At 34.0% G+C, this 27,423-nt stretch overlaps 1 protein-coding gene across 2 annotated transcripts in view; it reads right to left on the bottom strand.

Annotated features, from left to right (window-relative positions):
- Window positions 1-1,312: 1,312 nt before the first annotated feature.
- Window positions 1,313-27,423, bottom strand: part of COMMD10 (COMM domain containing 10) — a 228,491-nt gene continuing 202,380 nt past the window's right edge. The window contains exons 6-7 of one of the 2 annotated variants that reach the window (XM_081305291.1): window positions 3,179-3,238; window positions 1,313-2,420 (exon numbers count right to left, since the gene is read on the bottom strand). In XM_081305291.1, coding sequence (XP_081161417.1) covers window positions 2,382-2,420; window positions 3,179-3,238 — 99 coding nt within the window. In that variant the 3' untranslated portion in view covers window positions 1,313-2,381. The remainder of the gene's footprint in view (window positions 2,421-3,178; window positions 3,239-27,423) is intronic. The other variant, XM_081305290.1, reaches the window with a different exon arrangement.

Raw genomic sequence — 27,423 nt, 5'->3', positions numbered from 1 at the left:
AATTTTTTTTTTTTTTGCAGTTGCAAATGGACAGAATGCCCTTATTTTGTTTGCTTTTATTTTTATGTGGTGCTGAGGATAGAACCCAGGGCCTCACACATGATAGGCAAGCACTTTGCCACTAAGCTACAGCCCAAGCCCTCATGATTTTTTTGTATTTACTAATTTAAAATAATCATAGTACTTTACAATCAGGGAACTGCAAATATTTGTAGTAGGTATAAAAAAAATCGTACATTGGTTCTTCTAACAAATACACATAGACACAGTCATGTGTATCTTAATGAAGGGGTATATTCTGAGAAATGCATTATTAAGTGATTTTATCATTGTGCAAACATCATAGAGTGTGATTACACAAACCTAGATATTATGGCCTACTATACCCTTACACTATACAACATAAACAATCATACACATGGTCTATCACTGACCAAAATGTAGTTAGGCAGCACATGTTTATTTTCTGAGATAGAAGATTCCAGTCTTCACTAATCCCCTGACCCATTATTTTTAATTAAAAAAAGTAGCATGCACTTTGAAAGCATCACATTTTCTTTGTCTTGCAGAGTATAACAAGGGAAATGCCTTAGAGAATAAAGTTATCTGCAATTAAATATATTTCGGTAATAATTATGTTCTTCATTGGAATTAGACCTTCACTCTTTCTTCAGTGTCTTTGTTGATCTTGTCTAATGGAGAGAATACTACTGACCATGTTTTTGTATAGGTTTAGACATATTCTTACAGAGTATAAAACCAGTTCTTTCAAGGGAACATAAAATGAGCTACTTTTGAGAAATGTTCATTACTGAACATTTAACTTGGACACTTAACTGGGAATTTTATTTGGCCATTAATAAAACTGCTATCTATCTATATTCATCTTGGGATTATGCATGTTTATATGTTCAAGAAAATAAATCTAAAAGAATATTTACCAAAATATTTATAGTATCGCTGAGACCTAAGGTAATTACATCTGGGAACTATCAAAATAGAGCACACCAAAGTAGAGAAAGCTGTGTGCATGGTGGCACATGCCTGTAGTTCCAGCTATTTGGGAGGCTGAAGCAGGAAATCCAGGAGTCCACAGCCAGGCTGGGCAACACAGTGGAATCCTGTCTCAAAAACAAAACAAAATACCAATTCCATTACAAATACACCTATGGATATATTAAAAATAAAAGTAATTATGAATGATGATTATTATATTTGCTTCTGAAATAAACTTTCAATTTGTTAAGCAACAACATTGGAAAATATTTATAAATGCATGTGGGCATAAATTCCATATACTGAACATTTATTTGAAAGACATTTTAATGCTTGTATTACTCAGATATTACCTATGACAAATGTGCTTCAATTCTAATTTTTTTTTAAGCCTTAGGACATTTCTGAAACCAAATTTCTTCATGTGAAAAAGTCATATTTGAACCTCTCTCTTTCCCTATTTCTCTCCTTGAAAAATATACAAGACAGATATTTTCATTCATAAAAAATACAACTGATTTTTTTGACAGGCAATCAAAGTCACATTTGTGTCATCAAATATACTATAAAATACATAAAATAAAAATACTGTACACTCCAGTTCAAATAATCTCAAAACATAAAAATTTTATTGATTGAAACCATATAACATAGTCATAGAAAGAGAATACAAAATGTATCTGATTTGAAATTTTAAGAATGCCCATTTAGTACTCATTACAATTGTTTTTATTCATGATCCAAATCTGTCTCCCACACTATGAAATAAATCATTATTAATTTGCAGTACAAAGAAAAGCACACAAACCTGGGACTATTATTAAATCATTAAACTCAGAAGCAGACAGAGAAGCTCACATTGGAATTAACTCACATAATACTGCTAGCTCCATTTTAAATTTATTTCTGATATTATTTCTCAATCAAAATACATTCATCATAGGAAAAATGACATAATGTCTTTACATGTGGTTGTTTCTTAATTTTATTAACGTAATAAAAAGATCTACATTCTGTTAGAGTACCCATTATACTATCTATGGTCTCTTCTTGATACAGAAAGATATCATCAAGCATGTAAAAAATAAAGAGGTGAAGCAACAATATGACAGTAAAAATAATATGGTATTCACTTTTGATTTCTCTGAAGTAAAAGTGTTTTTTAACAACTGCTATTGGCTCACAGAACTAGAGAAAGTATATTAGAACCTCTGTACTCCTAACAGTGATCTCCTCTGGCTGTTATTTGTCTAAGAAGTGATAAGCTATATAATTTATAGAAAGTAAGTCACTGAATCCTCCAAAAAATACATCCAGGCAATCTTTCTTCAATGCAAAATAATGAGGTGGTGGGAGTGTGATGAAGAAACCAGTCTTCACAAACATCATGTAAGAGAATCCAGCTGTGCTTGTATGGTCTCTAGCTATTTAAAAAGAAAAAAGAAAAAAAAATACAGAAAGTTAGTGAAGGAAGAGAAATTCATATGAAGTGTTGTTTAGAAACATGTAAATAAAAGGGAAAGAATGGCACCGGCAACTTTGTATACCAAACTCATCACATAGAAATAAAAATAGCACTTAGAATATTTTTCATTTTATGTGAACATATTAGAATTTATGCTTGCTATTTAAGTTTTCAAATTTGTAAAAAAAAGGGGGGGACTTGTAAATACTACTGTTTTAAGTACCTCCAGCTGTTTCATTTTAAATATCACTACATGATAAGATTTTTAAGTTGGGGCATATAGGGGGAGTGCATTTTCCTGGATTGCAAAATCAGTTCTTTCAAAGAAACATAAAATATACTCAAAGATAAATCACAGACCTGGCATCTTCCTTTCCATGTTTTCCTTTACCCTTGGACCAAGAAAACAAAGTATTTCACATGGTCTATATTAAAATGTCAGTGTCTAGGGGTCTCACATTGTGCAATGCTTAATGCTTTACATTAAAGCAACAATGCTATTGCTTTAATTAAAACCATTTTCATTTTCTTCATGATTTAGTTTTTCAGATTCTCTTCATCTTGCCTATGCTTCCTACTGTGAAAAATAAGATGTTCATAAGGAAAATTTAAAGAAGTTAGCTCTGTGATAAGACAGTTAAAATAAAAAAATCATAAAAATGAAGGAAACATTAGGAAAACCCTTATATATCAGAAAATTATTTTTAAAACACAGACCTTGTTATAGAAATCAAACAACTCCTTGTGATCGAATTCCACAAGAATTTTCTCCAGGCTCTGTAATGAAGGAAAACAAAGAAAAAAATAATTTAGTTGCACATAATTTACACTGCATCTTTTCTATCTAGCTATCCTTAGAATATGCTGTAATATTATTGTGAGTATTTTCCTTTTTAAACATACCTACTCTACTCAACCCCACAATTCCTAGAACTCACAAATGCACTTAATAAAACTCCACTTTAACAAAAGGTTTCAACTCTCTCAGGATATATGTTCCTTAAGTTGACTCCACAAAGGTTGATAAAATATATGCCAGCAAGAGAACAATTTCATTGTCTATTTTTTTAAGACAGAGATGATACATAAGATTATATTTCATAGTTCTCAGCAGTCCATTTGAATCTAGTAAATATCATTACACAAAGATACTGGAGGTGGCATATCTGATTGAACTCATTCAGCCATTAATGCCTCACATCAGCACAGCTACTGCCTCCAAGCACTAATCTAACAGTTATGATCTTAACATGCTGAGATTGTTACCTTCTTTAATGTACAGACTCAGCAAAAGTTAACAATTAACACAACATTTTCAAAGCCAAGACTTGAAACACTCTCCTTTATTTCTCCTCACTTGCATTAGACAAACCTTAATGGGTGATATAGTTGATAAGTAATACTATATATGTATGTATGATGATGCAGTAAAGTACAACATTAAAGTAAACCCAACCTTATTTAATTCAACCTGCTTTTGGTTGATTCTATAATCTGAGGAAACAATTCTAACTAGTTGCTAAATATTATTGAAGTGTGATTATTTTACTCAATATTCCTCTGGGGAAGTGAAAATACATGGGGACAGAATTCTAAGAATGTGCAGCTTTGCCCTGATCCTTCTATTAGGCTAACATGACATAAAGTAGTTACTGTGAACTAAAAAAAAATTGCAAAAGGCAATAATTAGTGTACTTAATTCTAGGTCTCAGTTTCTATGTTTCTCCCTTTTTTTTTCCTATCTCTAGAAAAATCAACATTTTCAAACCAAGTTATCTCCAGCTAACTCCAGGAAAATCAATGGGGTTATGTAAAGAAACAGCATCTTATACTTCTTCGTGAAGACTAAGCACAAAAGAACAAATTTCACAGTTCCTAACTTTCTTTTATACATTCATTTAAGTAGTCAATCTTTCAAAAATGAAGAAACATAGACCTGTAAAGCCTCATCCGGTAGGAATGATATATTATGAATGTTATGTTATATTAGAAAAGTAAGTTGGTAATTGGCACATATTATTAAATCTCCAAAGGTTTAACCAGCATGCCCTAGTAATAATATATGTTCTCTTAGAAGTTAAAGGGGCACAATAGAACTAGATTTTCCCTTAAGATTTAGGGAAGGCAAGGCAATGTTTCACCTCTATGCCAAGTTAGGAGAAAATAAAAGCTGAACCATTATGTGAATGATTGATTTTTTTGTATCGCTGCAAACAGCACCCAAGACAGGTTCTTGTTCCCTGCGTTTTACTTTGTTTCAAGGTGGTATTCCCTAAAATGTTACATTGAGGAAGGAGAGGGGATATACCTATGAGAATACATTTTTTAAAACAACAATAGCCATAGTAACATTAGCAAAATGGTAGATTAGGAAGCTACAAGCTGTCCTTATCCCACAAAGACAAAATAAACAATATATAGAACCAGATCACTTCTGTGAGAACTCTATAGAGACTAGCTGAGAGACACAGAACTCTAAAAATCACTATAAAACCAGGAATCACTATAAAACCAAGAATCACTATAAAACCAAGAAGAGATCCCAGGGAAAGCTATAAGAAGTTTTGCAGTATTCAGTGCTTACATTCGTGCACCTCTATATGGCACAGTGGGACAACCAGGGAGAAATCCCTCATACTGTGGCTCTTCTCTCAGGACAGAAACAAAAGAATGAATCAATTTTCCAACATTCTTTCTTGTCTGGGGGCTGCCCCAGAAAACTGGTTATCCTCTCACTTTACTGAAAGTACTCACAGGACCAGCACCACATTTAAAAGCAATTTAAAACAGAGGTGAGCACTATATTAGAGCTGCAATTCTGTGGGAAGACGCCAGAAGCAATGTATCAGAAAGTTTGAGAGGTCCTGGAGGGCACCTAACTAAGATGGTTAGTTGTGGCCTTCCCCCTCACAAAGCCAGTATGCAAAGACTGGGAGGTAGTTGTTTATGAAAGTGTCCACCTCCTAGCAAAAAATTACAGGACATACAAAGAAACCAGAAACATGACCCATTCAAAGGAACAAAACAACACTCCAAAAATTGAGTCCAAAGAAACCTGAAGAATTTAAAGTTTGTCATAAAGATGCTCAAGCTCAAGGAGTTACAAGAAAACACATATACAATGAAATAACACCAGGAAAATGATATAAGAACAAAATAAAATTTCAGCAAAGAGAAAGAAACTATAAAAAAGAATTAAACTGAAATTTTGGAGTTGAAAAAATACAATAATTGAACTGATAAATTCATTAGAGGGACTCATCAACAGACTTAAATGGACTCAATGAAGAAACAGTAGACTTGAAGACAAGGCATTTGAAATCACCAATTTACAGGAGTGGAAAAAAAAAGGAAGACAACCTAAGGGACAATATCACAAAAATCAATATATGTATTATGAATGTCCCTGGAGAAAAAGAAAGAAAAGATTTGAGAGCAAGAGAAAGGGGCCAAGAAAGCAGGAATAGGGAATGTGTGTGTGTGTGTGTGTAGGGAGCAGGGGATAGGAACAACATTAGGAGATCAAAAAGGCCTCATGAGATGGTTAAGATTTAGAAGTCATAAAGTAATCAAAAGACAACTTGCAGACTGGGAAAAAACATCTGCAAAGTATAAATATGATAAGAGTTTAAGAATTTATAAAGAACTACAAACTCAATAACAAAAAAGAGAACCCCATTTAAGTGATCATAATAGACATTTCTCCAAAGAAAATTGCAAATAAGCAAATGAAAATATTTTCAACATTATTAGTCACTAGGGAAAACCAAACCAAAACTACAATGAATACCATTTCACACCAACTATAAAGGGTATAAAAAATGAAAGAAAATAAGTATTAGCAAGGATGGAGAGAAACTGGAACCCTAATATATTGCTGGCAGAGAATGTAAAATGGGTCAATAGCTCTGGAAAATAATTTGGCAGATCCTGATAAAATGAAAACTTACTGTATGTGACTCAGAAATTGCCCTCCTTGGTTGTGTCTCTGTGTGTGTGTGTGTGTGTGTGTGTGTGTGTATTTCCAAAATAATTGAAAACAGAGACTTAAGTGGATAGATATATGCCAGTGTTCGAAGCAGAATTATTTATAAAAACCAAATGGGAGGGCTGGGGATGTGGTTCAAGCAGTAGTGTGCTCGCCTGGCATGCTCGGGGCGCTGGGTTCGATCCTCAACACCACATAAAAATAAAATAAAGATATCGTGTAGACCTAAAACTAAAAATAAATATTAAAAAAAAACCAAATGGGAGAAACAACCCAAATGTCTACCAACAGATGAATGAATGAACAAAACATGTTAGAAATGCAATGCAATATTATTCAGCCATAAAAAGAATAAAGTTTTAATACAAGCTACACTGTGAATGAAACTTGTAAACATTATGTTAAGTAAAGTTAGCCAAGTATGAAAAAACAAATACCTTATGATTCCACTAACATTAATCTAGATATCAAGAATAAGTAAGTTTACAGACACACAAAGTAGATTAAATATAACCAAGGGCTGAGAAGAGGGGAATGGGGAGCTGTTGCTTATTAGGTACAGGATTTGTGTATAGTGATGGAAAGCTTTGAAAATATAGTGATGGCTATATAGCATTGTCAATGTAATTAATGACACTGAATTGTAGGCTTAAAAACAATTAAAATGGCTAATTTTGTTAAACAGATTTTGCCACAAAAAAAGAAAGGAAAGGAAGCAAACTTGAAGATAACTAAGGGTAGAATATTCCAGGAAGAGCTTGATATGTCTGTGATAAATATATCTTGCTTCTGAGTGCCCTTTTCAGGAACTATGTTGATATTTTTTCTACTTAACATCCCCACAGGACTAGCATAATTTCACAAAGTAAGTTCATTCATTCATTTACTCACTCAATTCATTAGTTCATCAGCTATTTATAGAGTTTCTATGGTATTTTGATACGTGTTTGTTATGGGTAGTCCTGGCCCTTTATGGGATTCAGAATCTGGAATTTGGAGTAGAAGCAGGGAATTAGTTATCAGACTAAAAATTGTCTTAAATGCAATAAGATAACAAAATACAGAGTTATATTTCTTTATAATAAAGGGTAACATCTAAAAATTTAAAGCATGACCTAATAAAATCAGTCAGATTTTTATAGTTTGGATGTGAGGTGTCCCCCAAAAGCTCATGTGTGAGAAATGCCAGAAGGTTTGGAGGAGAAGTAATTGGGCTGTAGCCTTAACCTAATTACTTAATTAATCCCTGCTGGGATTAACTGAGTGGTAACTGGAGGCAGGTGGGGTGTGGCCGGAGGAGGTAGTCACTGGGGGTGTAGTTTCCAGGTATATATTTGTATCTGGCAAGTGGAATCTCTCTCTGTTTTCTGATCATTATGCGAGCTGCTGCTTACATATGCCACACTCCTCTGCCATGATGTTCTGCCTCACCTTGAGCCCCGAAGAATGGAGCCATCCTTCTAAGGACTAAGACTTCTAAAACTGTGATCCCCAAATAAACTTTTCCTCCTCTATAATTGTTCTAGTTGGGTCTTTTAGTCACAGCAGCAAAAAAGATGACTAAAACACAGATGAATAGGGACATGGAAGGAAGGAACAGAAAAGGGGTTTAGAGCAAAGACAATTCCAGAGGAAAAAAGATGAGTGAAGAGTCTGCCATGGAAAAGAGCTTGATGGGCAAAAGGGGTAGGATTTAGGAAAGAAATGTAGCTAGAGGGGAACAGGATACAGTACTGCTCCCCTGAAGAAATACTCCAAAGCAGTCAGTGCCTTTGCAAAAGATATTTAAGGGCACATGCTGATGTAATAATAGTTAAGATTTTGATGAAAATATGGTAGAGGAAGCAACATTTTAACAAATATAAGAGACATTGTTGACATTAGTACATTTTGTATGTGCTTACCACTCTACAACTGTCAGGTTAAGTTCTATTCATGTTAAAGTTCTAACTCCTAGAACCTCGGAATGTGACTGTATTTAGAGATAGAAACCAGAGGTAATTAAGGTAAAATGAAGCCAGAGAGCGTTCTCTAATCCAACATGACTAGTATCCTCACAAGTGATGAGGTCAAAGACACATATTAAAGAAATAATATGTGAAAACCACGAGGAAGATGGTCATTTACTAGCGAAGGAGAGAGGCTTTGGAAGAAACCAACCCTATCCACATCTTGATCCTGGACTTCTAACCTCTTGAATGGTGAAGAAATGACTTTCTGTTGTTTAAGTCACTTTGTTATGGCAGCCCTAGTGAACTAATTAAGGCCCTATCACCTCCTTTGGGACAGACAAGAGATCTACATTCTGAGATCAATGGAAAGGCACTGGATAGTTTTAGACATAAAAGTGATACAAGAATAGTTACATACTAACAACTTACTTTGACTTTCTTTATTTTTTAATGGATTAGAATTGGACAGCTTGTATGTGGAGAAACCACTTAGGAGGCTATAATTGCATTAGTCCACACAAGAGATAGTGATTTGATCCAACATGATGGCAGCAGTGATAGAAAAATGTAGAAAAAAATTGAGGTTAGGTTTAGAGATACAAGAGATAGCACTTGGCAACAGATTTGAGTTGGAATTAGGAGGGGGTGAAGGAATAAAAGGAGTCAAGAATTACATTCAGGTTTCTAGCAAAAAAACCTGGATGAATGGAACTGGGATTAGAAATACTAGTATAATGGATCTGAAGAAGGTGAGGATAAAAAGTAGTTTCAAGCACAATTAACTTGGTATGTCTGCAAGATTTCCCTGAAAATATAAGAAAATAAGTCAGAAAAGCTATAAAAGAGATTGAGTTAAGAAATATTCATTTGGAAGTCTCTGATAAACTGATGATACTTAAAACTGTAAGAGTGGTTGAGATTGCTCAGGAAAAGAATGTAGTATAGAGCCTAAGGCTGACCCCTAAGCAACTCAGTATTTAGGGTAGGTAGGTTTCCAACAAATGTTGAGTATCACCAGTTTCACAAATGTTTCTGGCATGGTATTTTGAAATGTTCAGTAAATATTACATTGCAAAATATATTGGTAAGTTAGTATACAAGCAATAAAATAGGGTGTCTTACTCTTAAAATGCTTCAATCCTCCATTGTGTATAAAACTCATTGAAGTCATGAATATTGTTAACTAAATATACAGAGACTGGAAGATTTACTCTCTCTCTCTTTTCTGCCTTATTACAAAATTATAACTAAGAACCCACTTAGGAAACTCATTACTTATATTGTCTAAGTGAATCTTACACATTAATACCAAACTTTAATTTAATACCAGAATTTCTATACTTGATCTGAAAATACAGCAAAGTAAAAATGAAAGTACAAAGATTAATATTCTGCCAGTGTCTTAAGAAAGATGTATTTGTTCATCCATTCCTTTATGTTTTTAATTTGTAATCCTACCTACAATCACCTGTATAATGGTGATTGTAGAGACCCATTAGCAAAATTCCCATGGAAATAGAATTTAATAAGGTCTTCAGAAAGGTCTTACTTGATGAAAGCTGACACTAAAAATATCTTCCATTTTCCCATTAGTTAGGAATTAGGAACACAAATATATTTTTCAAGAGAGAAGTGCACTAACCTCATCACAAATTAAACAAGCAGAAATGTCTTCTAAGTAAAACAGATATAAACTAGATAAGAATTACACCAAATTTACATTGCTTAGCTATTAAATTTAATCTGTATTTCAGAATTAGAAATGATACAATTATCTTTTCACTCATAAAATCAGGAGGTAGAAAAAATACCATAAATCTCTTGCACAAGTCAAATCTAAAAGTACTATGCTAGGTATTTAAAGAGGAAGTTTTCTTTTTAATTGTAGAAATGACAGGTGGAGATAAAATTTAGGTGATTATTTCAAGTCCTACTCAATGGGTTTATTGAACAAAAATCATTATACACTATTATTTACTAAATAAACATTTCTATAAATTATATTCTCTATAACTACATATAATTATATGTATAATTATAGATAATTGTAAATATATTCCAGTATTATTTGTTGACTATTGTTCAATAATTAGAAATATAATTTCAGCTCCCACCACAAACTGATTAAATCTCAAAACTCTGCCCATACATCAAAGTGTTAGCAACTTCTGTCATCCAGAATATTCAATCAATTAATAAATATTTAAAGAGTAAAGTGCAAGTGTTCATAATAGAAAGATGCAAAAGTCATTGGAAGGAATATACTATTGATTGACCAAGGAAAGACCCTTCTCTATGTTTGTAACTAAGTTCCCGAATATGGGAAGAATTTCATGGGACAGTAAGCCAGAAACTGATCCCCTTTCCATCTGTGGAATTAATCTTGGCAATCAAAGAGTTCATACATGTTACAAGGAGCTGTGATTTAAAGTTTGCAAAAGGATCCTTGACAGAGGGCAAGAAAAAAATATCGACTTTTCTGTGAGGCAGCTTACTTGCATCATGTCAAAGACCTCTTTTTTTTTTTTTTTTAGTTCTATGACTCAAGAAGATTGAAAAGTATACCTGTATAGGCAATTTAAACTAGTGAACTGAGGTAGCTAGAACTACAAAGTGTCAGTAAGAAAGAGCTCGTGAACATACTCTATATACAAAGACATGAAAAATTATACTCTATATGTATAATAAGAATTGTAATGCATTCCACTGTCATGTATTTAAAAAATAAAATCAATAAAATAAACCAAAAAAGAAAGCAATCACAATAATAATTTGATATATGATATACATAGTAAATATGTTACTACATATTTTATATATAATAAGATAAATGTGGAAAAAAGATAAAAATAAAAGGTTCATCACTGAAAAAAAAATAAACTTGAAAGAAGTGATATCTCTGTAGAACTAATAACAAGATACTTTATTTGCAAAGATTTTTGTGGGAATAAAATATATACTCACAGATAAAAAAAGAACTTAACACCAAAAACCAAACCAAAACAAAACAAAAACAACCCAATCAATAAATGGCTAGGGCTGGGGTTGTGGCTCAGTGATAGCATGTGTGAGGCACTGGGTTCTATTCTTAGAACCACATAAAAACAAATAAATAAAATAAAAGTTTTAAAAAAAAGAATGCTTAAAATATAAATAAATGGGCTAAGGAGCTGAACAGACACTTCTCAGAAGAAGGTATACAATTGATTAACAAATGTATAAAAAATGTTCAACATCTCTAGTAATTAGAGAAATGCAAATCAAAACTACTCTAAGATTTCATCTCACGATAGTCAGAATGGCAGTTATCAAGAATACAAACAACAATAAGTGTTGGCAAAGATGTGAGGGAAAAGGCACACTCATACATTGCTGGTGGGGCTGCATATTGGTGCAACCAATCTGGAAGGCAGTATGGAGATTCCTTAGAAAACTTGGAATGGAACCACCATTTGCCCAGCTATCCCACTCATTGGTCTATACTCAAAGGACTTAAAATCAGCATACTACAGGGACATAGCTGTGGAACCAACCTAGATGCTCTTCAATAGATTAATGGATAAAGAAACCATGGTATACATACACAATGGTATACATCCACATTAAAAGAGAATAAAATTATGGCATTTGCAGGTAAATGGATAGAGCTGGAGAATATCACGCTAAGCAAAGTAAACCAATCCCTAAAAAAATCAAATGCTGAGTGTCTCTCTGATAAGTGGATGCTGATCCACAGTGGGGGGCGGGTGGGGGGCATGGGAAAAATGGAGAAACTGTGATTGGGCAAAGGGAAGGGAGGGGGAATAGGGGCAGGAAAGATGGTGGAGTGAGATGGCTAGGTACATTATGACTGAACATATGGTGCAACGCTACATTGCGTACAACCAGAGAAATGAAAAGTTGTGTTGCAATTGTGTACAATGAATCAAAATGCATCCTGCTGTCATATATACCTAAGTAGAATAAATAGATTAATTAAAATTAAAAAAAAGAAAAAAAAAGAAAGAGCTTTAGTAATAAGCTCGCTCAACCGTCTTACTTATTATGAGGAAAGTAGTACTCACAAAGGCAAAATAACTCACAGAAAGTTTAAAAAGCTGGGACTACTCAATGTTCTTTCCACTATATTAATGTGGTAGTTTAAGCCTGTTGTAGCCTTTCATCTGAGTATCAAGATAATTTAGAGAAAAAAACTCTGCTCCCCCATGAGTTTGCAAAATTATTTCATTAATTACTCATGTAACACAAAAATATATAAAAATTGTGCTAAGGATAAAATTTTTGATAAATAAAGCTGATAAGGTATTAAGCTATTTTAAGTAATAGGAAGTATTAGTAATTATAATGTCTTCCATTTTCCATAGATCTGAAAAAAATATAATCAAATTTCATTTGTTTTGGTTACACTAATAAAAACAAACCAAAAAAAAAGCTCCACTGTGAAAATTTCACATAAGTCAACATAATATTGCCCAGTTTAAATTTCTAATTCTAATTAAACAAATTAAAAAAATGTTAGCCCAATGAACATACTACACATAAATGGAGCAAGAAAAATTGGTTACTTTCATAAGAATATGGAGCTGATTTTTATGCCTCCCTCAAATCTTGTGGTTCTACAGACTTTTCATTAAAATACTGCCCAGTCCAGAAGTTTCCAAAAATTCACAGGTATGACCCTGCATCATGAAGAGGACAGTGCTAAACTGAAAAGAACATATATAACAGATAGGGGCTGGGGTTGTGCTCAGTGATAGAGGACTTGCCTAGCATATGTAAGGCCCTGGGTTCGAACCTTAGCACCACATATAAATAAAATAAAGGTCCACTAACAACTTAAAATTTTCTTTTTAAAAAAAGAACACATGTAACATACATGAAATACAAAACACAAAAGACACTTTCCTCAAGGTTAAATCAATCAAATTTTTCTTTTTTAAATCATTGAAAAGGACAATTTGACAAAAACACTTATCTATTTAAGAATATAAGCAGCATAAAAAGAAAGCAAATTCCAAGCTCATTAACATGGCATTTAAAACTTCCAAAATTTGGTCAATGAATCCTACTGACACATCTTCCAGCATGCTTAAATGCACTGCACACACTGGCAGTACTGAAGTACCAGGGTGTTCTACATAATGTCCTCTGGGTTTTTCTTCATGCTGTTCCCTGTATTCTCTTAACAGCACTCCCACCTGCATGCATGTTATTTCATTTGGCTAGATCCTTTCATACTTGGTACAGCTGACATCATATCATTTTCCCCTCAAGGGAAAAATATCATATATGGAGACTATCAGGATAAGTGAATTTTGTCTGATCACACAAATTTGTCTAACTACAAATATTGTAATATTTGATTTAATGATGATAACAGTCTCACAACTCTTGCTTACATAGAAAATAAATGGACTAAATATTATACTAATTAAACTCTAAATATTGATCCTCTTCTAAACTTGAAAAATGGCTTCTCACACTTAAAGACTCCCACCATGAACTAGTTAAACAGAAGATTTGGAATTTTATACATATTTGGCTGAAAAATGCAATGGTCTTAGCTACTAACATGACAACAAATTATTTTCGGTCAGAAATCTTACAAAAACCATAGAAGAGTGTTCATGAAATACATATATTCACTAAATGTTAAGTCAGATATATCTATTTTGGCTGTTAGGACATTTGACCTGTTATTGGTATATGCCCATTTCATTCTGGCTAAAATGATTGCTTTGCTCCTGTATATTCAAAATAATGTTTGGCAGTCATATCATCACCATATTTTCCTTATTTTAAAAATACAATGTGCTATGCATGAACAGAACAACTTGAAGCCAATCAAAATGTACTTCTTATAATATTCATTAACTGTAATTTATTATGTGTGTGCTGATATGTCATTATGATTTTCAGCTTTGGTACTGAAATATTTAGCTATGGTTGCTGAATATAATCAGCAAGATAAGAGGTTTTGAATATGATTACATGAAGCTCTTTAAACAGTGAGAAATTATGTTAAGAACAGTGGGTTAAGAAGAACAGTGACAGTTTAAAAATGGAGCTCTCTGTACTAAATAGTATGGATGATGCTATATTTTTTCTGGAAATTATAATTTATTATAATTATAAGTACTTATCTTATTACTGAAACATTATCATTTAGAATAGCTACATTAACTTCTCAAAACACGTGTTAGTATGCTAGCCAAGGAACTGTGGGTAAATTACAAACACCAAATTGAAATCATATTGTTTCCAGTGTGTAGTTTTATTTTATTTTTTCAATTTTATTTATTTATTTATTTATTTATTTATTGCATTCTTTTTTTTCTTTTTTTTATTGGTTGTTCACAACATTACAAAGCTCTTGACATATCATATTTCATACATTAGATTGAAGTGTGTTATGAACTCCCAATTTTTACCCCAAATACAGATTGCAGAATCACGTCAGTTACACATTCACAATTTTACATAATGCCCTATTAGTAACTGTTGTATTCTGCTACCTTTCCTATCCCCTACTATCCCCCCTCCCCTCCCCTCACATCTTCTCTCTCTACCCCATCTACTGTAATTCATTTCTCTCCTTGTTTATTTTCCCATTCCCCTCACAACCTCTTATATGTAATTTTGTATAGCAATGAGGGTCTCCCTTCATTTCCATGCAATTTCCCTTTTCTCTCCCTTTCCCTCCCATCTCATGTCTCTGTTTAATGTTAATCTTTTCTTCCTGCTCTTCCTCCCTGCTCTGTTCATAGTTGCTCTTATTATATCAAAGAAGACATTTGGTATTTGTTTTTTAGGGATTGGCTAGCTTCCAGTGTGTAGTTTTAAATACTCTGAGCTCAGTGCGCAAACTGGGGTTTCTCCTTTCTTTATAAAAACACTTTATTGAATTTATAAAAAAATTTGTACGATGAATGTGTATTTTCAAGAGCTATTTTATATTAAACAGTATCCTAAATTAAATAATATAATATAATTCACAGTGCACAAAAAAGGCAATTAAAAACATGCTGGGGCTGGAGTTGTGGCTCAGTGGAAGAGCACTCACCTAGTAGGTGTGAGGCACTGGGTTCCATCTGCAGCACCACATAAAAATAAATAAATAAAACAAAGGTATTGTGTCCATCTACAAAAAGAAAAATATTTTTAAAATGTGCTGGGAAAACTGGAAATCCATATGCAACAAAATGAAACTGAATCCCTTTCTCTCACCATGCACAAAAGTTAACTCAAAATGGATCAAGGAGCTTGATATCAAATCAGAGACACGGCATCTGATAGAAGAAAAAGTTGGCTACGACCTACATACTGTGGGGTTGGGCTCCAAATTCCTCAATAGGACACCCATAGCACAAGAGTTAACATCTAGAATCAACAAATGGGACTTACTCAAACTAAAAAGTTTTTTCTCAGCAAAAGAAACAATAAGAGAGGTAGTAAATAGGGAGCCTACATCATGGGAACAAATCTTTACTCCTCACACTTCAGATAGAGCCCTAATATCCAGAGTATATAAAGAACTCAAAAAATTAGACAATAAGATAACAAATAACCCAATCAACAAATGGGCCAAGGACCTGAACAGACACTTCTCACAGGAGGACATACAATCAATCAACAAGTACATGGAAAAATGCTCACCATCTCTAGCAGTCAGAGAAATGCAAATTAAAACCACCCTAAGATACCATCTCACTCCAGTAAGATTGGCAGCCATTATGAAGTCAAACAACAAGTGCTGGTGAGGATGTGGGGAAAAGGGTATACTTGTACATTGCTGGTGGGACTGCAAATTGGTGCAGCCAATTTGGAAAGCAGTATGGAGATTCCTGGGAAAGCTGGGAATGGAACCACCATTTGACCCAGCTATTGCCCTTCTCGGACTATTCCCTGAAGACCTTAAAAGAGTGTACTATAGGGATATTGCTACATCAATGTTCATAGCAGCACAATTCACAATAGCTAGACTGTGAAACCAACCCAGATGCCCTTCAATAGATGAATGGATTAAAAAAATGTGGCATTTATACACAATGGAGTATTACTCAGCACTAAAAAATGACAAAATCATGGCATTTGCAGGGAAATGGATGGCATTAGAGCAGATTATGCTAAGTGAAGCTAGCCAATCCATAAAAAACAAATGCCAAACATCTTCTTTGATATAAGGAGAGCAACTAAGAACAGAGCAGAGAGGAAGAGCATGAGAAAAAGATTAACATTAAACAGGGACGAGAGGTGGGAGGGAAAGGGAGAGAGAAGGGAAATTGCATGGAAATGGAAGGAGACCCTCATTGTTATACAAAATTACATATAAGAGGATGTGAGGAGAAAGGAAAACAAAACAAAACAAAACAAGGGAGAGAAATGAATTACAGTAGATGGGGTAGAGAGAGAAGATGGGAGGGGAGGGGAGAAGAGGGGAGGGGGGATAGTAGAGGATAGGAAAGGTAGCAGAATACAACAGACACTAGTATAGCAATATGTAAAAATGTGGATGTGTAACCGATGTGATACTACAATCTGTATTTGGGGTAAAAATGGGAGTTCATAACCCACTTGAATCAAATGTATGAAATATGATATGTCAAGAGCTTTGTAATGTTTTGAACAACCAATAATAAAAAAAAATTTTTAAAAATGTGCTGGTTTAATTCTTTTCTACCTTGTGCTGTCATATAATTCTTAAAGGAAATAGGACTAATATATGTGCATAAGTGTTAATATCACAATTTAGTTACAATTTACACTTCTTTTTTTAAAAATTTATATTTTAGTTGTAGGTGGACACAATATCTTTATTTTACATTTATGTGGTGCTGAGGTTCGAATCCAGGGCCTCATGCATGCTAGGTGAGCACTCTACCACTGAGCCACAATCCCAGCCCCACAATTTACACTTCTTATCAGCTAATTGAAAGCTCTGTTTTAGCAAAATAAAAGGGGCAAGTTCCATATTTGCTTCATGTTATGAACTGCCCTAAATTTATCATATAATGGGCAACTGAAAAATCCATTGTTAACTGCAGCATAATAGGAAACACCTGTTTTACCCCCAATATTTGTGAACCCAAATTCCTTAAGACAGCAGATGTAATAACTAATTTGAAAAGGGATATGGTTAATTTAAGGCAGTAACCTTCCAGCAGAAAATTTAACCTATGATGTTTTTGATCCAAATACATGCCAAATGAGAACTCAGTTCCTCTTCCCATCTACACGAGATCATTACTAACTTAATTACCTGATAATCACTTGCAAAATCCTCTTGGAATCAACAAGTGAACTGATGATGATTTTTCTATAAACTGGAAGATTTTAACAAGTGGTATATTACTACAATCCTTGGTATATTTGTAGCTCATAAATACAGTTTCCATTTTATGTTGAAAATACAGTGTCTGTGGCATCTACTATAAATTCTACATAGATAGCAACAATAGTCTGTATTATGATACTTGAGTAAAGAATGGAGTGAGGGTTTAATTTTAACACAGGGAAAATAATACTATTGGAGAGTTTCACTTTTTTCTGTGTATGTAAAAGCATTGTGATAATATTCATGTGCTACTCAATTCATTATTTGATTTATTTATTTTTTGGTACTAGGGATTGAACTCAGGGGCACTCAACCACCAAGCCACATCCCCAGCCCTATTGTATATTTTATTTAAAGATAGGGTCTCACTGAGTTGCTAAGCACCTTGCGGTTGCAAAGGCTAGCTTTGAACTCTCTATCCTCCTGACTCAGCTTCCCCAGCCACTAGGATTACCATGTACCACTATGATTGGCATAATTCTTTATTTTAAAGTGTGTAATTCAATACTTTATTGTATTCACAAAGTAGTACAACAATCACCACAACTTATTTAAGATTATTTTTATCACCTCAAAAAGAAATCTCATGCCCTTAGGTACCATCTTACCAACTTTCCTATTGATCCCTCTACTTCCACCTCCCAGTTCTAGGCAACCAATAATCAACCTGAAAACAATATCAATTTTAAATATAATCACATAATCTGTGGCCTTTTGGCCAGTTTCATTTATTTAATCTGTTCTCAATGTTTACCACATTGTAGTATTTATCAGTATAACTTCTACTAAACAAAACAAACAAAAAATACAATTTAAGGAATTGATTTGTTAGATTTTTAAATTCAGAATTTAAAGTAATCAGGCACAACACAAACATAATATGCTTAAACATAATATGTAAAAAACAATGCTACTAGCATACTTTGACTTTCCTTCAAAAAATAAGAAGATTTTTGACTCATGCTTTATATGTTCTTATTTGAAAAATAATTGTTATGGCTTAGATGTGATGTCCTCCAAAAGCTCACATGTGAGACAATACACTAAAGGTTTGGAGGGGAAATGATTGGCTTGCAAGAGTCTTAATCCAATCAGTGAATTAATCCTGATAGTGACTGAGTGTTAACTGAAGTAAAAGATTGTAGCTGGACGGGGTGGGAATTGGGGCGCGGCTTTGGGGTATATATTTGTAACTGGCAAGTGGAGACCTCTCTTCTTTCTGATCATCATGTGACCCTCTTTCTTCTGCCATACTCTTCTGTTATGTTATTCTGCCTCGCCTTGAGCCCAGAGGAATGAAGCCAGCTGTCCATGGATTGAGACTTCTGAAACTATGAGCACCTAAATAAACTTTTCCTCCTTTATGGTTGTTCTGGTCAGGTCTTTTAATCACAGCATTGAGAAAAATCTGACTAAAACAATAATTGAATATAATTTCTTTCTTCTTCCTGGAAATTTCTTACTCATAATTTAAGACTGTGAAATGTTACCTCCTCTATGAATCTTCTTCACCCTCACCTAGCACTCCAGTTACTTGCTTTGGTTTTATAACACTGGGTCCTACAAGGGAGGCTTCAAAAACATTTTGTATGTTCCTTGAGGTTAAGGATAGGACCACATATGCATATATATTTCTAATCCCCAGTATCTAATACAGAATATGAACACAGAAGGTTTTCAATATACACTTTTGGTTTTTTTTCCCTTTTGTTTTGGTAGTGCTGGGATCAAACCCCAGGGTCTCACATTTACTAGACAAGTACTCTGCCACTGAATTATACCCCCAGACACAATATGCATTTCTTGAATGAAGAAAAACATTTGTCAATTTTATCTATTAGATACTCTTGAGACACTTTGATGGCTGTTTCTTAAATTTAATGTTTAATCAGTTCAGTGAAAAAAAGGAAAAAATGCAGACTATAAAACAGAAATGATACTCTAAAAGAATACCAGCAAACACTTAATATCACATACTTTGTTCCAGTCACTATTTTTCCATTAAAGACGAGGAATCTAAAGCAAAGGGAGATCAGGTAATTTGATCAAGCTCTCATAGCCAGTAAGTGACAGAGTCAGAATTCTAATCAGGTTGTGAGGCCCCAGAAGCCCACACTTTTGGTCTGTGACGTGTTTTAGTTTTGGAGAAATAGTGTTAAAGAATGAACATTCTGGATCCAGAAGATCTGGTTTGAATCCTAGTCAATGTACTTCTCTGACTATAGAGAAATCAAATATCAATATACCTATGCTGTTAGTCTTAGTGAAAATGGTAAAGTACTTAGCATAATATTTATAACACAGAAGTATATATTTAGTAGTATGCTTCCACTACTAACAACAATCAGGTCACTAAACTTTTAGCATAAGGACTATAAAACTGAGATTTTTAAAATTACTTTTCAGTTTCCACAGGCTCAACTCAATCACTTTTAGCATATGTTATTCACTTTTTTTATAATAAATAAAATTTTAGATGGCATTACCAATTCCATGTTGCCAGAAAAAGATTTGTAATGCTATTAATTTTCACCATACTATTTATTTTCCAAGGTGATAAACCTAGGAGAAATGAAGTACATGACATAATAATATCTAAATTTTCTTCTACATATGGAATTAGAGAATGATAATATTATAGAATATCTGTATATTTATCATTCTCATTTCTAAAATGATGCACTGTTTAATACATTATATCTAAATTAACAATGTATTTTCAAACCACCTTTTAGAAGATAAACTCAGCTACATAATAGATCCATACTGAAAATAACCTGTACTCAAGAACAAGTAGACTACTTAAAAAAAATGAAAGTAAATGAAGAATATGGCCTTCATTACGTTTCTAAAAAATCAACTTCTAGAATTAATTTCTTATAATTAATCAATCTTTAAGAAGCCATCTGATATTATCTAAGACAAATTCAATTTATTCCCTATTTTCCCTCTAAAATCAGGATTCAATAGTAATAGAGGATACTTATATTACTCATAAGCACTGGGATTACATGTATATACATTAACATATGTCAAAAGTGAATCTGGCTATCAGCAGCATATGCCACAGTAATGGAGGGTCTAATGTTCTATGTAAAACACCTATGTAAAGTATGATACCTCTTTAACTTCATTTATTTGACTTTCTCGTTATATATTTCCTTTAACTGACCCTGAAATTAAGCTTACTAGATATGTTTTGATGCTTTGATTTGTAAAGAACATTGTGTATTTTATGAATATTACAACTAATTTCATTTTTTCAACACATATCAACAAGCAAGTTTTGTAGACAAACAACAAGCAATGTGCTAAGGTATTGAAGGTTATAGCTGAGCTGAAGACAAAGCATACAATCTTTGCCTTCTTTGAGTTTTAGAGTCCAACAGAGATAAATAAGTAAAAAGTACACAAATAATAGATGCCAGATCCAGACTGTAGAGTCAATAAAGTATTTCTAGTAGAAGAGATGTCTGAGATCTAAAAGACAAATTACTAGAAATGGGGCAAGGTAAGGGGATATTCCTATCAGCACAAAAGAGAACATGAAGGGAGAAATGAACCAGGTAGGAAAATCTAAACTAGAAATAATGGTGATCTGATTTAGAGTAGAAGTAGTAGAAAATTATAAAAAATATGTAGATTTAACAGCCATTTAGGAGACAGCATACACAAAACTCATTGAGAAATGTGTGAGATAAAAGGAGTTAGGTATCAAAGACTTGTTAGGGAGGATAGGTTTGGACAATTGAAAGATGGGTAGGGCTATTCACTCAGATGGGATGAATTTGAGGGAAGCAGGCTTGGGGATGGATCTCAGAGGGTGGGAATTATGAGTTCAAGTTAATAAATATTGATTTTTAAGTATCTCTGGATAACCAAGTAGAAAAGGCCAATCAGCCATTTTAATATACAGACTCAATATTCAAGTTAGAAATCTGGGCTATAGATAAATACTCAAAAGTCCTTAAGGAATGTTAGGGTTTGTAAACAAGTCAGAATGGTGCCTGGCATTTTGCCAGGGGGAGTGGTTTGTGAGGTGGCACCAGAGAGCCATTAAGTGTGGAGATTTCTTATTGGTTGACTGCTGTATCTAGTTTATGTTAATTAAGATAAGCTGTGTGTAATGTATATATACCCCTCCTGTCCTACAATAAACGGCTCCCACTCCTGCTGTATCCAATCTACACAAGTTGCTCCTCACTCCCCGGTTATTTTGCTGCAGCCGGACTGCAGCAAAGGAAGGAGGAGCATTCAGGAATTCATGTGTTTGGAGCATAAAGTATGGTCCAAGGAGAATATGTTGAGATGATTAACAATAAATTCCAAAGGCACATCAATACCTAAGAGAATGCCTTGAGATGTAGGATAAAAACTAGAAAAGGTTTACTGTGGACCTTAAGAAAAAGAACCTTTCAGGAAGGGAAGAGTGATCAGGGTATCAATAGCTTCCAAGAAGTCAACAAAGACAAAGGACTAATAAGTTTTTATTTTGGATTCAATGACAAGGAGAATGTTACTGACAATAGCAAAAAGTACTTTTGGTGGAGTGGTAAGGAGAAGCCAAGTCTAGCTGATCAGAGGGGTGAGTATAAAATAAGGAAATCAAGTGACCAGAAGTTAGTAAACTATAGTCTTGGGGCCAAATCTTAGATGCTGCCAGTTTTTGTAAAAAAAAAAAAAAAAAAGGTTTATTGGAACACAACCACACTTGTTCATTTAAGTATAGTCTATGTCTGTATGGCCTACAAGCCTAAACTATTTACTAGGTGGCCCTTTACAGAAAAAAATTTGCAAATCACTTTTGTAGACAAATGTCTTAAATTATTCATCTATTTACCAAAAGTGAGCTCATTAAGTTCACCACTGACAGTTTAAGGACCTGTTGTTTATATATAAGTGAAAGTAAGTAAAATCAGCTGTTCTGAATAATGTTCATTGCCAATCTCAAGGCTGAAATGTCAGGATTTCTTCACTATAATCTAATACATTTCTGTTTTATAGGAAAGGTTGGTGACAGTTACAGAGGCTGTCAGATTATATCTTTAGGATAAACAGAATTCACCATAGCAGCTCATAGTTATATAAATTTCACAAACATTGGTAATGACTTACATCATATAAACTTTCTTAAAAGGAAATTAATGTGATTTTAAGATTGATACTTAAAAAAATTTAATTGTGCCCCACGTTTTACCTCTTTTCTATAGTTTATTAGTAATAACTGTTATTTTGAACCATGACTAGTTCATTTCATGTATTCATATGAAGCAATAAAAACTTTATTTGAATGTCAATTTAAAAACTTCAATTTACAGTAAGAAGCCAAAGGTTTGGATCAGAAACATCATAACGAGACTGTTTCACTTGGGTTTATTATATGTAGTCTTTGCCTGGAATGACTCACAGCATAACAAAGCTTCACAATTTGGTTTAATGTTTTGTATCTGTTAATGATTAGAGAGGCTAAGTGCCTCTCTAGTCGTTAATATTAATGAGTTTTGTGACCTAGGCCAAGTTAATAAAACAAACTTTTAAATATCCTGTTAAGATCTCAATAATAATTTTGAACTTAAGATTGCTTTATAGAATTCTGTTATAGTGCTGGAAAAATAAACAAAGGTTTCAGAGGCATTTCCTAGCCTATATAGGGGTGAAGGAAAACAACAGAAGGGTGAGAGCATTTAACCAACACATCACTTTTTGATTACAGGTCACATATGACTGCTTCACAATCACAAGTTAATGGAACAGGGAATTAAGACAGATTATTCCATTGATGGCTGGAATATAACATAAAAACAGGTTAAACCTTTTTAACCCTAAAGTGACTGCAAGTGATTTTTACTTTCATGTCATATCTGGTTTAAAAAAACAAAACTGAAAGATTGGTAGGATTTACCAAAATAGTTGTGAAAAATAATTTACTCTTTTATCATATAGTTGGGAAAAAGTCAATGATTTTGAAAAAATACAATGCTTGTTGTGGTATTTAAGAATATCTTTTCATATATAATCAAAGTCCATTTTAATAGTACTATCAGAAATGCATGAAAAGTCCTGACCTTTGGGTCACATTAAAAAAACTCAATATGTAGAATATTATATACTCCAGGCAGAAAGCATGGAAAGGTTGGTCTCTTTTTTCATGTAACACTGTTTCATGTTAAAATTTCAACTTTTAGCTATTTTTCAATGTAATGCTCCAGAATAGAGAACACTAATAATACAAACTTACATTACTGTTTTGAAAGTAGTAAAACATGTCAGTAAGAGAATGAGTCTGTGGAATTCATTTTACTGGTGACTGAATCCAGAGGTTAAGCCATAGTACTGATATCAGAAATATTTTCCCTACTCTTTTCAATAAACACATGAAAACAAAATGAAATTTTAACTATTCTGAGATTTTTAGGACAAGAACGTATTCACAGTAAGCTGTGTAGCTACCTGGCATTTACAATAGTATAAATTTGCTTAAAAAAAAATCAGATGATGTCTCAGATCAAAAGAATTAGCCATATTTTGCATTTAGATGACACCTACTTTTCAAGGAGCTTAAGACATTTTGCAAAATCTGACAGAAATGTCTTCATCAAGTTCCTAACTAGGAAAAATATGTATTAAGAAAGTTAACTGAGAAATTAGCAATATGGTGCAGAGCTCAGAAGTAACCATCGTCAAAGGAGATCACAATGCTCTGTCTGTTATGTAAACAAGTGAGCCTCAAAACTGCAGGCTTCTATTTTCAAATTAAGCCTTGACTTGTCCTTTGCATGGCACTGTAGTTAATGGTCTCTCATCTTCTGGTGAGGAGGATGAGAGTTGTAGAAAATAAACTTTGCATGCAAAGTGCTATGCTGAAGGTTACAGTAATGTTAGGTGCTGTGAAATGAATTGACAAATTATTCACCAAGATTAGTGAAGAGAAATACTGACTAGCTGAATTTTCACTAAGCAGTAATTTTTGAAGTTACTAAAGAGAAAAATTAGAATACTAAACAGTACTATCATTTCACACATCCATTCAAAATTTGACTTGAATTATAGTTAGACAAATATGCTTTCTTACTGCAGCACTATGTTCTATAGTTTAACTGCTAGAATTCATCTAAGAAGAATGCACACATTGGAAAGCAGGGCCAGGTGAATCCTAAATACCAAGGGGCAGCTGGGATGTGAAATAGTTTGATTTAATTTAAGGGCTATTTCATTAAAGACTCTCAAACTCTGACACCCTACCCCCACCCCACCCCCACAACATACACACACCTTGAAATTCGGGACAGAACCCAGGGGCACTCTATTACTGAGTTACATCCAAAACCCTTTTTCATTTTTTATCTTTTTTTTAATTTATTTTTTTTATTGTTGGTTGTTCAAAACATTACATAGTTCTTGATATATCATATTTCACACTTTGATTCAAGTGGGTTATGAACTCCCATTTTTACCCCGTATACAGATTGCAGAATCACATCAGTTACGCTTCCGTTGATTTACATATTGACATACTCATGTCTGTTGTATTCTGCTGCCTTTCCTATCCTCTACTAACCCCCTCCCCTCCCCTCCCCTCCCCTCTTCTGTCTCTACCCCCTCTACTGTAATTCATTCCTCCCCCTTGTATTATTTTTCCCTTTCCCCTCATTTCCTCTTGTATGTAATTTTGTATAACCCTGAGGGTCTCCTTCCATTTCCATGCAATTTCCCTTCTCTCTCCCTTTCCCTCCCACCTCTCATCCTTGTTTAATGTTGATCTTCTTCTCATGCTCTTCTTCCCTAGTCTGCTCTTAGTTACTCTCCTTATATCAAAGAAGACATTTGGCATTTGTTTTTTAGGGCTTGGCTAGCTTCACTTAGCATAATCTGCTCTAATGCCATCCATTTCCCTCCAAATTCTATGATTTTGTCATTTTTTAGTGCAGAGTAATACTTCATTGTGTATAAATGCCACATTTTTTTTTATCCATTCGTCTATTGAAGGGCATCTAGGTTGGTTCCACAGTCTAGCTATTGTGAATTATGCTGCTATGAACATCTATGTAGCAGTGTCCCTGTAGCATGCTCTTTTTAGGTCTTTAGGGAATAGACCCAGAAGGGGAATAGCTGGGTCAAATGGTGGTTCCACTCCCAGCTTTCCAAGAAATCTCCATACTGCTTTCAAAATTGGCTGCACCAATTTGCAGTCCCACCAACAATGTCCAAGTGTACCCTTTTCCCCACATCCTCGCCAGCACTTGTTGTTGTTGGACTTCATAATGGCTGCCAATCTTACTGGAGTGAGATGGTATCTTAGGGTGGTTTTGATTTGCATTTCTCTGACTGCTAGAGATGGTGAGCATTTTTCCATGTACTTGTTGATTGATTGTATGTCCTCCTGTGAGAAGTGTCTGTTCAGGTCCTTGGCCCATTTGTTGATTGGGTTATTTGTTATCTTATTGTCTAATTTTTTGAGTTCTTTATATACTCTGGATATTAGGGCTCTATCTGAAGTGTGAGGAGTAAAGATTTGTTCCCATGATGTAGGCTCCCTATTTACCTCTCTTATTGTTTCTTTTGCTGAGAAAAAACTTTTTAGTTTGAGTAAGTCCCATTTGTTGATTCTAGATGTTAACTCTTGTGCTATGGGTGTCCTATTGAGGAATCTGGAGCCCGACCCCACAGTATGTAGGTCGTAGCCAACTTTTTCTTCTATCAGATGCCGTGTCTCTGATTTGATATCAAGCTCCTTGATCCATGTTGAGTTAACTTTTGTGCATGGGGAGAGAAAGGGATTCAGTTTCATTTTGTTGCATATGGATTTCCAATTTTCCCAGTACCATTTGTTGAAGATGCTATCCTTCCTCCATTTCATGCTTTTAGCCCCTTTATCAAATATAAGAAAGTTGCAGTTTTGTGGGTTGGTTACTGTGTCCTCTATTCTGTACCATTGGTCCACCCGCCTGTTTTGGTACCAGTACCATGCTGTTTTTGTTACTATTGCTCTGTAGTATAGTTTGAAGTCTGGTATCGCTATACCACCTGATTCACACTTCCTGCTTAGCATTGTTTTTGCTATTCTGGGTCTTTTATTCTTCCATATGAATTTCATGATTGCTTTCTCTATTTCTACAAGAAATGCCGTTGGGATTTTGATTGGCATTGCATTAAACGTATAGAGAACTTTTGGTAATATCGCCATTTTGATGATGTTAGTTCTGCCTATCCATGAACAGGGTATATTTTTCCATCTTCTAAGATCTTCTTCAATTTCTCTCTTTAGGGTTCTGTAGTTTTCATTGTATAAGTCTTTCACCTCTTTTATTAGGTTGATTCCCAAGTATTTTATTATTTTTGAGGACATTGTGAATGGAGTGGTTGTCCTCATTTCCATTTCAGAGGATTTGTCGCTGATATACAGGAATGCCTTTGATTTATGCGTGTTGATTTTATATCCTGCCACTTTGCTGAATTCATTTATTAGCTCTAATAGTTTCTTTGTAGACCCTTTTGGGTCGGCTAGGTATAGAATCATGTCATCTGCAAATAGTGATAATTTAAGTTCTTCTTTTCCTATTTTTATGCCTTTAATTTCTTTCGTCTGTCTAATTGCTCTGGCCAGTGTTTCGAGAACTATATTGAACAGAAGTGGTGAGAGAGGGCATCCCTGTCTTGTTCCAGATTTTAGAGGGAATGTCTTTAATTT

This window comes from Spermophilus citellus (genome assembly GCF_964194105.1).
Source record: "Spermophilus citellus genome assembly, chromosome: 1".
Lineage (NCBI taxonomy): Eukaryota > Metazoa > Chordata > Mammalia > Rodentia > Sciuridae > Spermophilus > Spermophilus citellus.
This window is presented reverse-complemented; position numbering and strand designations above follow the sequence as displayed.